The sequence below is a fragment of the Salmo salar genome, chromosome ssa29, assembly GCF_905237065.1.
Source record: "Salmo salar chromosome ssa29, Ssal_v3.1, whole genome shotgun sequence".
In the NCBI taxonomy this organism is placed as follows: Eukaryota; Metazoa; Chordata; class Actinopteri; order Salmoniformes; family Salmonidae; genus Salmo; species Salmo salar.
In genome coordinates this window covers 1,275,818-1,289,264 of record NC_059470.1, presented here as the reverse complement: position 1 = coordinate 1,289,264, position 13,447 = coordinate 1,275,818, and the positions used below count along the sequence as shown (strand labels likewise).

At 46.3% G+C, this 13,447-nt stretch overlaps 1 protein-coding gene across 6 annotated transcripts in view; it reads left to right on the top strand.

Annotated features, from left to right (window-relative positions):
* LOC106590027 (neuropilin-1a) overlaps window positions 1-13,447 on the top strand; it is a 132,168-nt gene that overhangs the window by 44,210 nt on the left and 74,511 nt on the right. For all 6 annotated transcript variants that reach the window (XM_014180515.2, XM_014180517.2, XM_014180516.2 and 3 more), the window contains one exon: window positions 12,829-13,056. In XM_014180515.2, coding sequence (XP_014035990.1) covers window positions 12,829-13,056 — 228 coding nt within the window. The remainder of the gene's footprint in view (window positions 1-12,828; window positions 13,057-13,447) is intronic.

Genomic DNA, 13,447 nt, shown 5'->3' with positions numbered 1-13,447 from the left:
AGTATGGTGCACCCTCTGTGGGTTGTTTTGCTCCAGGACCATCCCCTGTAGAGCTGGCACCATGGGTGTGTTGTGGGGCCGGGCCGGTTCTTCTGAAGCAGGCAGCAGAAGCTTGTTTAGCTTTGAAACAAGTGCTGTGTTTTGACTACAGCAGAGCCGGCCGCCGCCAAGGCGGTGGCTCTGAGATCTATTAAGCCTGTGTCCCAAATGGCACCCTATTGCCTATTTAGTGCAGTACTTTTGACCAGGACCCATAGTGCTCTGGTTAAAAGTAGTGCACTATATAGGGAATAGGGTACCATTTGGAACACATCCTAAGCCTCCCTCCTTTGGTTTAGAGAGCAGCTAGCTTGTTGATTAGGTAAGCTTATCAACACCAGGGTGGTTATTAGGCGGACAGTATCAGCAGATTTGTGTTGGCTAATACATGTAAACTTAATGATGGTACATGTTGAGATAGCACTGGAGAAGTAATGCAAGGAATGCAGTGCATCTTAATGAGTCTGGATGGAAGAATGCTGTGTGTAAAGTACTACAGATTCGGGTTCGAGGGCAGCTTCAGGGAATGGAGCTGGGTTCTTTCAGAGGTAAATGAGGGTTCAAGGTCAGATGGGAAACGGTATACACTCTATCTCTCTGTAATGAAACTGGAGAGCAGCTCTGGTTCTCATCAGCGGTGCCGTCAGTAGCGCAAAGGAATGTCTAATTGGGAGAAAACAGGTTGTTTGTGGTCGTCCATCGCCTTTCACAACTCACACACACACACACACACACACACACACACACACACACACACACACACACACACACACACACACACACACACACACATACACACACACACACGCACACACAGATACACACACAGACACACAGACACACATTGCTTTTTCAATCCAGGGATCTTAATTAGACTGGGCTATTTATTTTATGGGCAGCAAAATTGCTGGCCTTGCTCCACTGACCGAACAGTAGGAGGGAAGGAGGGAGGGAGGGAATGATGAAAACAGAGACAGAGGGGGGTGAGGAGAGGAATTAAAGAGAGCTGAGAAAGGGGATAAGGCCAGCTTATTTTTATGGATGCACTGAACTCAGCGGTAGATAGTCAGCTACAGGAAGAGAACACACTGTACCTGTGGTACTGCTGGTGTTGTCTAGTGCTGGAGTCCACTAAGGTCACTAATACAAATTGACCACTACCACCCCTTTAGCCCAAATGGTCCCTAATGTCCACCTCTCCGGATTTCAGAATACAAACAGGCCATTCTCTCTGACCAGAAACCTCTATATTTATCCTCTAATCTTCAGTCACTTAAAGTCTGTCACAACTGGGTCTCTTTCTCTCTGAAAAAAGTATTATGCTTCTGGTTAACAGCTCTGCAATTTGTTACTCTTAGAGTCACATCAAACATGGCATTGGGGGCAGAGAGAGAGAGAGAGAGAGAGAGATTCAGGGATCGTGCCCCTGCCCCATTCTTCCTCTCCTGTCTTCCGCTCTCTCCCTGATGCTGCTCAGTGGGATGGATCTTGAAGAGTGGAGAGAAGAGAACTGGGAAGGAAGGGAGAAAGGAGGTGAGAAGGGAGAGCCCTCTGCCCTGCCTTACCTATAAGTGAAAAGCTCCATCATCGGCATTTCACCCACCAGAGCTGTTCATCATGTCGCAGCTATACGGCACTTGTTACGAGGACACCTGTGTCAACACCCAGGAGGGGGGAACGAGGTGAAGAAGGGGGAGGGGGTTTGAGGAGAGGATGGAGGGGAGGGAAGGGGGGAGACAGATGCAGGGCAATTGGGCTTTCATCTGATGAGCGCTCTGATGGGCAAAGGTCACATCTGGCACAGCACTCACTGTCTGGCACCCAAGCGCACGCACGCAAGCGCACACACAAACAGACACACAGCCAGCCTCCATGGAAACTTAAGACCCAAACTCTCTAAAGGCCACATGCTCTCTCTCATACCTCACTGACAATACAGGGGGGAAATGATGTCATCGGCATGTTGGCATGCTAAATGCCTTGCCAGTGTGTCAGATTGTGTGTGTGTGTGTGTGTGTGTGTGTGTGTGTGTGTGTGTGTGTGTGTGTGTGTGTGTGTGTGTGTGTGTGTGTGTGTGTGTGTGTGTGTGTGTGTGTGTGTGCGTGTGTGCGTGTGTGCGTGTGTGCGTGTGTGCGTGCGTGCGTGCGTGCATGCGTTTGTATAACTGAATGACACACAACCCCAGCTGTGGCTTCAGGTTAATATTTGATTATGTGTCCAGAGTTACCGGAATTCTCCACTGCCCATTAACCCTTCTATCAGCCTAGCTACAGGGGAGGAAACGTCCATCCAGGAGTAGCTAGTTACTAGACAAACTGGGCTAACTATCAAATAGACTGATACATGGAATATAAACTATAGGTATTTGCTCAGCAGTCTTAGAACAACACCTCAGGTCATTAAGTCCCCAGTCCCTTATAACACTGACCACGGAGGGGGAAAGGAGGGTGAGGGATGGTGTGTGAGAGAGAGAGAGCGAGAGGGAGAGAGAGAGAGGGGGGGAGAGTCACTCAATGATTAACAACACAGTCTTAAAGCAGCAGTCTGCTTTCACCATCTAAAAAAAATGTTTTGAAATGTTAAATAGAAAAACCTAGCTTAAGGAAAAAGTAATCAGGGGAAAAGTATGTTGAAAGAAGCCCCAAGTCGGCTGTTAAACCATATTTATTTAAGATTTGGATACGAAGCATAACTCCTTAGCACTTTGAGATTTTGAGATTAGATTATGTAAAATATATATTTAACAAGCTGTGACTTTGTCCTGTTAAATAAACTCTCATAACTCTACACAAAAGAGGGAGTTACATTTGTTTACCCCCTCACCCATGGGAGATATGGCACAACATACACAAGTGTGAAAGATGCCAGCTAGAAGCCATTATGGAGGCTTGTAAATGTCAAAGAGAGCACTTAGAGCCTGTTTTGAAAAGACTCTGCTGTGTCCCAAATGGCACCCTATTCCCTACGCAGTGCACTACTGTTGACCAGAGCCCTATGGGTCCTGGTCAAAAGTAGTGCACTATATAGGGAGTAGGGTGCCAATTGGGGGCATACACCTGTGTTTTTAAGGCTGCAGCTTGTCTCAATCCCATCATACATTCTATAGCTTGAAGCTGCAATATGTAACTTTTTGGGCGACCAGATCAAAAGTTTAACAAGCGGTAGATCTATTCTATGTGTGCTATTTCTATGCTGCCCGTTCTTAAATTAGTTCACTTTCAGTTTTGTAAACTGGCTTCAAACAGCTGAAAATGCAATATTTTGGGTCATGGAAAATATATTTCACAGCAGTTTAAATGGTACAATGATTCTCTACACAATGACTGCTTGTTTTGGCACAAACTGAAATGTAAACTGAACGAAACGTGTGTGTGTGTGCGTGCGTGTGTGTGTGTGTGTGTGGTGGCAGTGGGCCATGGCGTGAGAGGAGTGGGTGGTGATAGGGTGCGCTTTGTTTCTCGGGGAGAAGCTCTGTCGTGTTTACAGGTCCTTTTCAACTTTACCATTTCAATTCTCTCCCTCTTGTCTGGTGAAAATACCTCTACGGCTCAGCTTTCGGTGGCGATGTGATTCACAAACGTAACAAAAATAACAGCAGTAGTAAAACTAGAAAGAGACAGACGGGGTTGTGAGTTAGCGTGTGGTTAGCAATGCCACATTATTTGCCTCTTGAAGCTGGTACAGTAAATAGTCAGATTGTAGCGCATAAATACCATGCACGCAACACAAAGCATCATGGGTAGAGAGGTAGCTAGCGACGAGGGCCTGAGGGGCTTCTTTGGACCAAAGCCCTTTGGAGATGGAGATAATAGAAGATTAAAAAAATTATCTATTGGCCGAATATCTCTTCAGGGGAGAGACTGGACCTTTTCCTTATTCTGTTCTGATCTCTTTTCTCTGTGCCCATTATCTTTTTAAAGACACCCACACAAAGGCACACAATGGCCGCCAGTTTGCCCTTGCCTGTCCCTTTTTTCTCTGTGGCTGAATGAAACTAGAAAAGGGAGGGAGCCGGGATGGAGGTTGGTGGTGATAACATGTAATTATGGTACACATAGGCGAGACAGACATGCTCTCTTGTTACCCACGAGGCTAGCACTTTATCTTTCCTACTCACTTTGACTAGATGTCGATCCTGCTCTGAGATAGCCCTGCAGTTCTAGCAAGCGGCTAGCGCTGTCCTCTCCTCACCTAGGCATTGGGAACAAAGTTATACAGTGTGAAAGGATTTAAAAATTATCTGAAATGATTTTCTTTTGGCCCAATTCTGCACTTGTCAAACACCATGTGCGATAACAGTGTCAGACAGCGGCAACCAAATAGAAAGCTCCTCTCAGACAGAGCTACAGTCTTTCTTTGACTTGTACACCCATTATGAACTCTGCAGCAGACTGTAGTCCAGGGCACTGAAGGGCTGTGGGAGTCTTCTTTCCATGGAATGGCCACTTGTTTAGGCCTCTCCACTTTACCACACACACACACACACACACACACACACACACACACACACACACACACACACACACACACACACACACACGGGTGTCTTATCAGACATCTTCAACTTGTCCCTGTCCCAGTCTGTAGTCCCCACCTGCTTCAAGGAGACCACCATCATCACAGTGCCCAAGAAAAACAAGGTGACATGCCCAAATGACTATTGCCCCGTCGCACTCTCACCGGTTATCATGATGTGCTTCGAGAGGCTGGTCATGGCCCACATCAAGGCCAGGTGCACTAGACCCACTCCAATTTGCCTACCACTCCAACAGATCCACGAAGATGCCATTTCTATCGGTATTCAAAAGACGAAAGGTGTGTCATCAGCCCTCTCCTCTACTCCCTATCCACCTATGACTGCGTGGCTTTGCACGAAACCAAATCCATCATCAAGTTTGCTGACGACACGGCGATTGTCGGCCTGATAACTAACAGCAACGAGTCAGCCTATAGGGAGGAGGTAAGTTAATTGGCATTGTGGTGCCAGGACAACAACCTCTCCCTCAACGTCAGAAAAACAAAGGAGTTGATTCTTGACTTCAACAGGTGGTGAAGACGGCCCACTACATCACTGGGACTGTGCTCCCACCCATCCAGAAATTCTAGTCAAAATGATGCCCGAGGAAGGCCCGCAGCAGCATCAAGGACCCCACACACCCCAGCCATGAGCTGTTCACTCCCTTACTGTTGGGCAGACGTATCGGAGCATGTGGTTTGATACCAATAGGCTCAGACTATTTATATCTTCAAATCAAAATGTATTGCTCACATACACATGGTTAGCAGATGTTATTGCGAGCGTAGCGAAATGCTTGTGCATCTAGTTCCGACAGTGCAGCAATATCTAACATGTAAGCTAACAATTCCACAGCAACTACCTAATACACACAAATCTAAGTAAAGGAATGAAATAAGAATATATACATATAAATATAAGGATGAGCAATGACAGAGCAGCACAGGCAAGATGCAATATATGCCATAAAATACAACATATACATATGAGATGAGTAATGCAAGATATGTAAACATTAATGTAAGTGGCATTATTAAAGTGACTAGTGATCCATTTATTAAAGTGGCCAATGATTCAAGTCTGTATGTATTGAGCAGCCTCTCTGTGTTAGTGATGGCTGTTTAACAGTCTGATGGCATTGAGATAGAAGCTGTTTTTCAGTCTCTCGGTCCAAGCTTTGCTGCACCTGTACTGACCTCGCCTTCTGGATGTTAGTAGGGTGAACAGGCAGTGGCTCGGGTGGTTGTTGTCCTTGATGATCTTTTTGGCCTTCCTGTGACATCGGGTGCTGTAGGTGTCCTGGAGGGCAGTTAGTTTGCCCCCGGTGATGCGTTATGCATCCTCTGGAGAGCCTTGCTGTTGTGGGCGGTGCAGTTGCCATACTAGGCGGTGATACAGCTTGACAGGAGGCTCTCAATTGTGCATCTGTAAAGTTTGTGAGGGTTTTAGGTGACAAGTCAAATTTCTTAAGCCTCCTGAGACTGTCTGTGTGGCTGGACCATTTCAGTTTGTCGGTGATTTGTACGCCGAGGAACTTAAAACCTTTCACCTCCACTGCTGTCCTGTTGATGTGGATAGGGGGGTGCTCCCTCTGCTGTTTCCTGAAGTCCACGATCATCTCCTTTGTTTTGTTGAAGTTGAGTGAGAGGTTGTTTTCCTGACACCACACTCCGAGTGCCCTCACCTTCTCCCTGTAGGCTGTCTCATCATTGTTGGTAATCAAGCCTACTACTGTTGTGTCGTCTGCAAACTTGATGATTGAGATGGAGGCGTGCATGGCCACGCAGTCATGGGTGAATAGGGAGTACAGGAGGGGGCTGAGCATGCACCCTTGTGGGGCCCCAGTGTTGAGGATCAGCGAAGTGGAGATGTTATTTCCTAAGTTCACCACCTGGGGGGCAGCCCGTCAGGAAGTCCAGGACCAATTTCACAGGGTGGGATTGAGACCCAGGGCTTCAAGCTTATTGATGAGCTTGGAGGGTACTATTGTGTCCAATGCTGAGCTATAGTCAATGAACAGCAATCTTACATAGGCATTCCTCTTGTCCAGATGGGATAGTGCAGTGTAATGGCGATTGCATCGTCTGTGAATATCAGACAAGCCATCAGACTGCTGAACACTTGAACTGGACTGACCACCTGCGCTGACTCTCTGCACCTTAGAACACATGCATTTACTCAACCACACACCCATACAGACATACAGTCATCCACACACACACACACACACACACACACACACACACACACACACACACACACACACACACACATACATACATACATACATACATACATACATACATACATACATACATACATATATATACACTGCTCAAAAAAATAAAGGGAACACTTAAACAACACATCCTAGATCTGAATGAAAGAAATAATCTTATTAAAAACTTTTTTCTTTAGATAGTTGAATGTGCTGACAACAAAATCACACAAAAATAATCAATGGAAATCCAATTTATCAACCCATGGAGGTCTGGATTTGGAGTCACACTCAAAATTAAAGTGGAAAACCACACTACAGGCTGATCCAACTTTGATGTAATGTCCTTAAAACAAGTCAAAATGAGGCTCAGTAGTGTGTGTGGCCTCCACGTGCCTGTATGACCTCCCTACAACGCCTGGGCATGCTCCTGATGAGGTGGCGTTGGTGGATGGAGCGAGACATGATGTCCCAGATGTGCTCAATTGGATTCAGGTCTGGGGAACGGGCGGGCCAGTCCATAACATCAATGCCTTCCTCTTGCAGGAACTGCTGACACACTCCAGCCACATGAGGTCTAGCATTGTCTTCCATTAGGAGGAACCTAGGGCCAACCGCACCAGCAAATGGTCTCACAAGGGGTCTGAGGATCTCATCTCGGTACCTAATGGCAGTCAGGCTACCTCTGGCGAGCACATGGAGGGCTGTGCGGCCCCCCAAAGAAATGCCACCCCACACCATGACTGACCCACCGCCAAACCGGTCATGCTGGAGGATGTTGCAGGCAGCAGAACGTTCTCCACGGCGTCTCCAGACTCTGTCACGTCTGTCACATGTGCTCAGTGTGAACCTGCTTCATCTGTGAAGAGCACATAGCGCCAGTGGCGAATTTGCCAATCTTGGTGTTCTCTGGCAAATGCCAAACGTCCTGCACGGTGTTGGGCTGTAAGCACAACCCCCACCTGTGGACGTCGGGCCCTCATACCACCCTCATGGAGTCTGTTTCTGACCGTTTGAGCAGACACATGCACATTTGTGGCCTGCTGGAGGTCATTTTGCAGGGCTCTGGCAGTGCTCCTCCTGCTCCTCCTTGCACAAAGGCGGAGGTAGTGGTCCTGCTGCTGGGTTGTTGCCCTCCTACGGCCTCCTCCACGTCTCCTGATGTACTGGCCTGTCTCCTGGTAGCGCCTCCATGCTCTGGACACTATGCTGACAGACACAGCAAACCTTCTTTCCACAGCTCGCATTGATGTGCCATCCTGGATGAGCTGCACTACCTGAGCCACTTGTGTGGGTTGTAGACTCCGTCTCATGCTACCACTAGAGTGAAAGCACCGCCAGCATTCAAAAGTGACCAAAACATCAGCCAGGAAGCATAAGAACTAAGTGGTCTGTGGTCACCACCTGCCGAACCACTCCTTTATTGGGGGTGTCTTGCTAATTGCCTAGAATTTCCACCTGTTGTCTATTCCATTTGCACAACAGCATGTGAAATTTATTGTCAATCAGTGTTACTTCTTAAGTGGACAGTTTGATTTCACAGAAGTGTGATTGACTTGGAGTTACATTGTGTTGTTTAAGTGTTCCCTTTATTTTTTTGAGCAGTATATATATATATATATATATATATATATATATATATATATATATATATATATATAGATGCTACACCACCACAACTGCTGCTACCAGACTCTTGTTATTATTACTAAATACTGTACAATTTAAACACTTGCCCCCGAATCCCCCCTTCCCCAAAACGTGCAAATATTGGACTATACATTTTGCCTTGCTATATAATATTATGCAAAAATATTTATTCAATTTTTCTCAGCCATTAACTTTATGTTCGCATTCTTATCTTTTTGTATTTATTTATTTTATTATTTCTTATCAGAACTTGAACTTGAAACATACACACGCACAGATATTCACAGACACACACACATACCTGTCTGCCCCTGAACCTCCCTCTTTTCCCAAACTCAGTCATCCCTGGGATCAGTCTGTGGAGGCCCACAGAGTTCTGGACGACCACATCCCTGGCCCTGATATTTTAGAAAAGTCTTTCTGGTCTACGGTTTTTCAAACAGGAAAAAGGAGGAAAACTGCAGAATGAATCGGTAGCTTTCAGAGCAGCACTAAATATCAACTTGCCTCACAGTCAAACTGAACTGATGTTCCTGCTTTTCCTTTCTCTCTCTCTCTCCCTCCCCCCTTACCCCTTCAAAAAAGAAAGAAAAGAAATAAGCCACTCTCATTTCCAAAGTGTGTCAGACATGCTGAAGTGGTCCTGAATTAGGGGCCCAGCGAGATGCCTGCAGATGACTAAATGACAGGGGAAAAAGAGTTAGCCACATTCACTCAAGCTGCATGGGCTGTTACACTGGTACACTAAGCTCTATGCCTCCATCAAGCTTGCCATGGATGGCTGGTTCATGGCTCTCCCACAATTTCTGCCTCAATTGGCCTCCGCCCATGGAAAGGATGGTTTTCTGAATAACGTGGACCTAACATTAACCGCTGCTCATTTCCACCCACGAATGGTCATAGTTCATCAGAAATAACTAAGATATATTCAATGGGACAATTTACTCTGAATTGAATGTCTGAGACTCACTGTTTTATGTTCTCTGTCTCTTGAGTTGCAGTATAGTACATCTTTGTTATGCATTTTTGGGTATTTTTTTGGCCACGGTTCACATATTGTTAAATCATACTCATCTGGCCATCATGCAGTGTAAAGTGATGAATGTGTGAAATCTGCTCAGTTCCCTAATCAGCTGAAAGCCTCTTCTCCAGGGAGCCATGAGTAAATGTTTTGACTTGCTGGTATAAAACATAAAACTGGTGTGAGTGTGTGCATGCTTGTGTGTATGTGTGTGTATGCAGCCCCCCTTACCTCAACTTTGAAGCTGTAATTTTCTCTAAGCACTTCTCATATGTCACACAGATGCGTAATGACATGGCTGGGGGGGGGCATGTTTATTCAGTCCTGTGCTGGTGATTGAGGTCTTTCACTGATGTTTACAATCACTCTGGCCAGATGTTACAGCAGCAGCAACAGATTCAACACACACACACACACAGAAGCATAAAGAAGTGCGAAGTCAAGGACTGACAAAGAATAAGACAGTCAGAGAGCGAGAGAGAGAGAGAGAAAGACGGTGTGTATTGTGTATCAGCCGCCCATTGAATGAATGACAGCAGATTCAAGGTGGTCTCCCTCTCAGGGCCATAAAGCAATGTCTTAAAGCGCCAGCTGGCTCACAGAGCTTCTCCATCACAAAGCACAAAGGAACAGGCAAACAAACAAATCATAAAACAAGACACTCAAAAGTATCAACTTCTTTTGTCTCTTTCTCTCTCTCCTCTTTCTTCTCTCTTCTTTCTTTCTTTCTTTCTTTCTTTATTTCTTTCTTTCTCTTCCTCTCTCTTTATTTCTCTCTACTCTTTCTTCCTCTCCCAACTGGGCACAGACGTCAATTCAACGTCTATTCAAATCATGCGCCGAACACTACATGTGTAGACCTTACAGTGAAATGCTTACCTACGAGCCCCTAACCGACAGTGCAGTTAAAAAAAATATGGATAAGAATAAGAGATACAAGTAACAAGTAATTAAAGAGCAGCAGTAAAAAAGAACAATATATACAGGGGGGTGCCGGTACAGAGTCAATGTGCGGGGGCACCGGTTAGTTGAGGTAGTATGTACATGTAGGTAGAGTTAATTAAAGTGACTATGCATAGATGACAACAGAGAGTGGCAGTGGTGTGTGGGGGGGGGGGGCAATGTGAATAGTCTGGGTTGCCATTTGACTAGATGTTCAGGAGTCTTATGGCTTGGGGATAGGGGCTGTTTAGAGGCCTCTTGGACCTAGACTTGGTGCTCCAGTACCACTTGCCGTGTGGTAGCAGGGAGAACAGTCTATGACTAGGGTGGCTGGAGTCTTTGATAATTTTTAGGGCCTTCCTCTGACACCGCCTGGTATAGAGGTCCTGGATGGCAGGAAGCTTGGCCCCAGTGATATACTGGGGAGTTCGCACTACACTCTGTAGTGCCTTGCGGTCGGATGCCGAGCAGTTGCCATACCAAGCAGTGATGCAACCAGTCAGGATGCTCTCAATGGTGCAGCTGTAGAACCTTTTGAGGATCTGAAGACCCATGCCAAATCTTTTCAGTCTCCTGAGGGTGAATAGGTTTTGTTGTGCCCGCTTCACGACTGTCTTGGTGTGCTTGGAACATGTTTGTTTTTTGGTGATGTAGACACCAAGGAACCTGAAGCTCTCAACCTGCTCCACTGCAGCCCTGTCGATGAGAATGGGGGCATGCTTGGTCCTCTTTTTCCTGTAGTCCACAAATATCTCCTTTGTCTTGATCACGTTGAGGGAGAGGTGTTTGTCCTGGCACCACATAGCCAGGTCTCTGACCTCCTCCCTGTAGGCTGTCTCATTGTTTTCGGTGATCAGGCCTACCACTGTTTTGTCATCAGCAAACTTAATGATGGTGTTGGAGTCGTGCCTGGCTGTACAGTCATGAGTGAACAGGGAGTACAGGAGGGGGCTGAGCACACACCCCTGAGGGGCCCCTGTGTTGAGGAAAAGTGTGGCGGATGTGTTGTTACCTACCCTTACCACCTGGTGGGCGGCCTGTCAGGAAGTCCAGGATCCAGTTGCAGAGGGAGGTGTTTAGTCCCAGGGTCCTTAGCTTATTGATGAGTTTTTAGGGAATATGGTGTTGAATGCTGAGCTGTAGTCAATGAATAGCATTCTCACATAGGTGTTCCTTTTTTCAGGTGGGAAAGGGCAGTGTGGAGTGTAATAGAGACTGCATCATCTGTTGATCTGTTGGGGCGGTATGCAAACTGGATTGGATCTAGAGCTTCTGGGATGATGGTGTTGATGTGAGCAATGTCCAGCCTTTCAAAGCACTTCATGGCTACAGACGTGAGTGCTACGGGTCGGTAGTCATTTAGGCAGGTTACCTTAGTGTTCTTGGGCACAGGCACTATGGTGGTCTGCTTAAAACATGATGGTATTACAGACTCAGACAGGTTAGAGGTTGAAAATGTCTGTGAAAACACTTGCTAGTTGGTCAACGCATGCTCGCAGTACACGTCCTGGTAATCCGTCTGGCCCTGTGGCCTTGTTGACCTGTCTAAAGGTCTTACTCACATCGGCTGCAAAGAGCGTGATCACACAGTCTTCCGGTACAGCTGGTGCACTCATGCCTGTTTCAGTGTTATTTGCCTCGAAGTGAGCATAGAACTAGTTTAGCTTGTCCGGTAGGCTCGTGTCACTGGGCAGCTCTCGGCTGTGCTTCCCTTTGTAGTCTATATTGGTTTGCAGGCCCTGCCACATCCGACGAGCGTCAGAGCCGGTGTAGTATGACTCGATCTTAGTCCTGAATTGACGCTTTGCTTGTTTGATGGTTCGTCGGAGGGCATATGGCGATTTCTTATAAGCTTCCTGGTTAGAGTCCCGCTCCTTGAAAGCGGCAGCTCTAGCCTTTAGCTCAGTGCAGATGCTGCCTGTAATCCATGGCTTCTGGTTGGGGTATGTACGTACAGTCACTGTGGGGACGACGTAATCGATGCACTTATTGTTACAGTTGTGGTGTACTCCTCAATGCCATTGGTAGGAATCCCAGAACATATTCCAGTCTGTGCTAGCAAATCAGTCCTGTAGCTTAGCATCTGCTTCCTCTGACCACTTTTTTATTGATCTAGTCACTGGTGCTTCCTGCTTTAAAAGCATGAATCAGGAGGATGGAATTATGGTCAAATTTTCCAAGTGGAGGGCGAGGGAGAGCTTTGTATGCATCTCTGTGTGTGGAGTATAGATGCTCCAGAGTGGTTGTACATTTAACATGCTGATAGAAATGTGGTAAATGTAATTTCATTGAAATGACATGGAAACAACATTGATTCAATCAGTGTGTTCCCTGTGGGTCTCCTCCTGTCTCACTTGCAGAAGAGATGTAAGTCTCAGTGCGACTTCCCTGATTTAATAAATAAATACATTAGAAATCTCTCTTTTCCCCTCCTCCTCTCAGGTCCGGAATGTTCCAGGAACTTCACATCTAACAATGGGGTAATAAAGTCACCTGGTTTTCCAGAGAAGTATCCTAACAACCTGGACTGCACTTTCATGATCTTTGCCCCCAAGATGTCCGAGATCATCCTGGAGTTTGAGAGCTTCGAGCTTGAGCCTGACACCACGCCTCCCACCGGGGTCTTCTGTCGATACGATAGGCTGGAGATCTGGGATGGCTTCCCTGGAGGTGAGTCACAGTCATACATCTAGTCAGATATAGCTAGTATCTTTGTTAGCATTCTCAGTATTATACAGTAGGGTAATATAAACATTTAAAAATATATTAATAGGGCGATGAATGTGGACAGGACACGTAGCTTAGTTGTCCTAACTCAATGCCAAACATGTCCTAATTCTGATCATCTACCATACTCCCTTTCTGTGTTGTGTTTGTGGAGTTGTTTATGTTTGTCAGTTGGGAGGAGGCCATGGTACGTATGTAGACAGGGGTGTTACTCCACCTTACTGTTGATTGATCGGTCAGGAGTGGACTTTTGTGTCCAGAAACAACCTAACCCTTTTGTATGGGTTTGGGTTTTAGCTGTTGTTTCTTCTAGAGCAGGTATTCCCGAACTGGG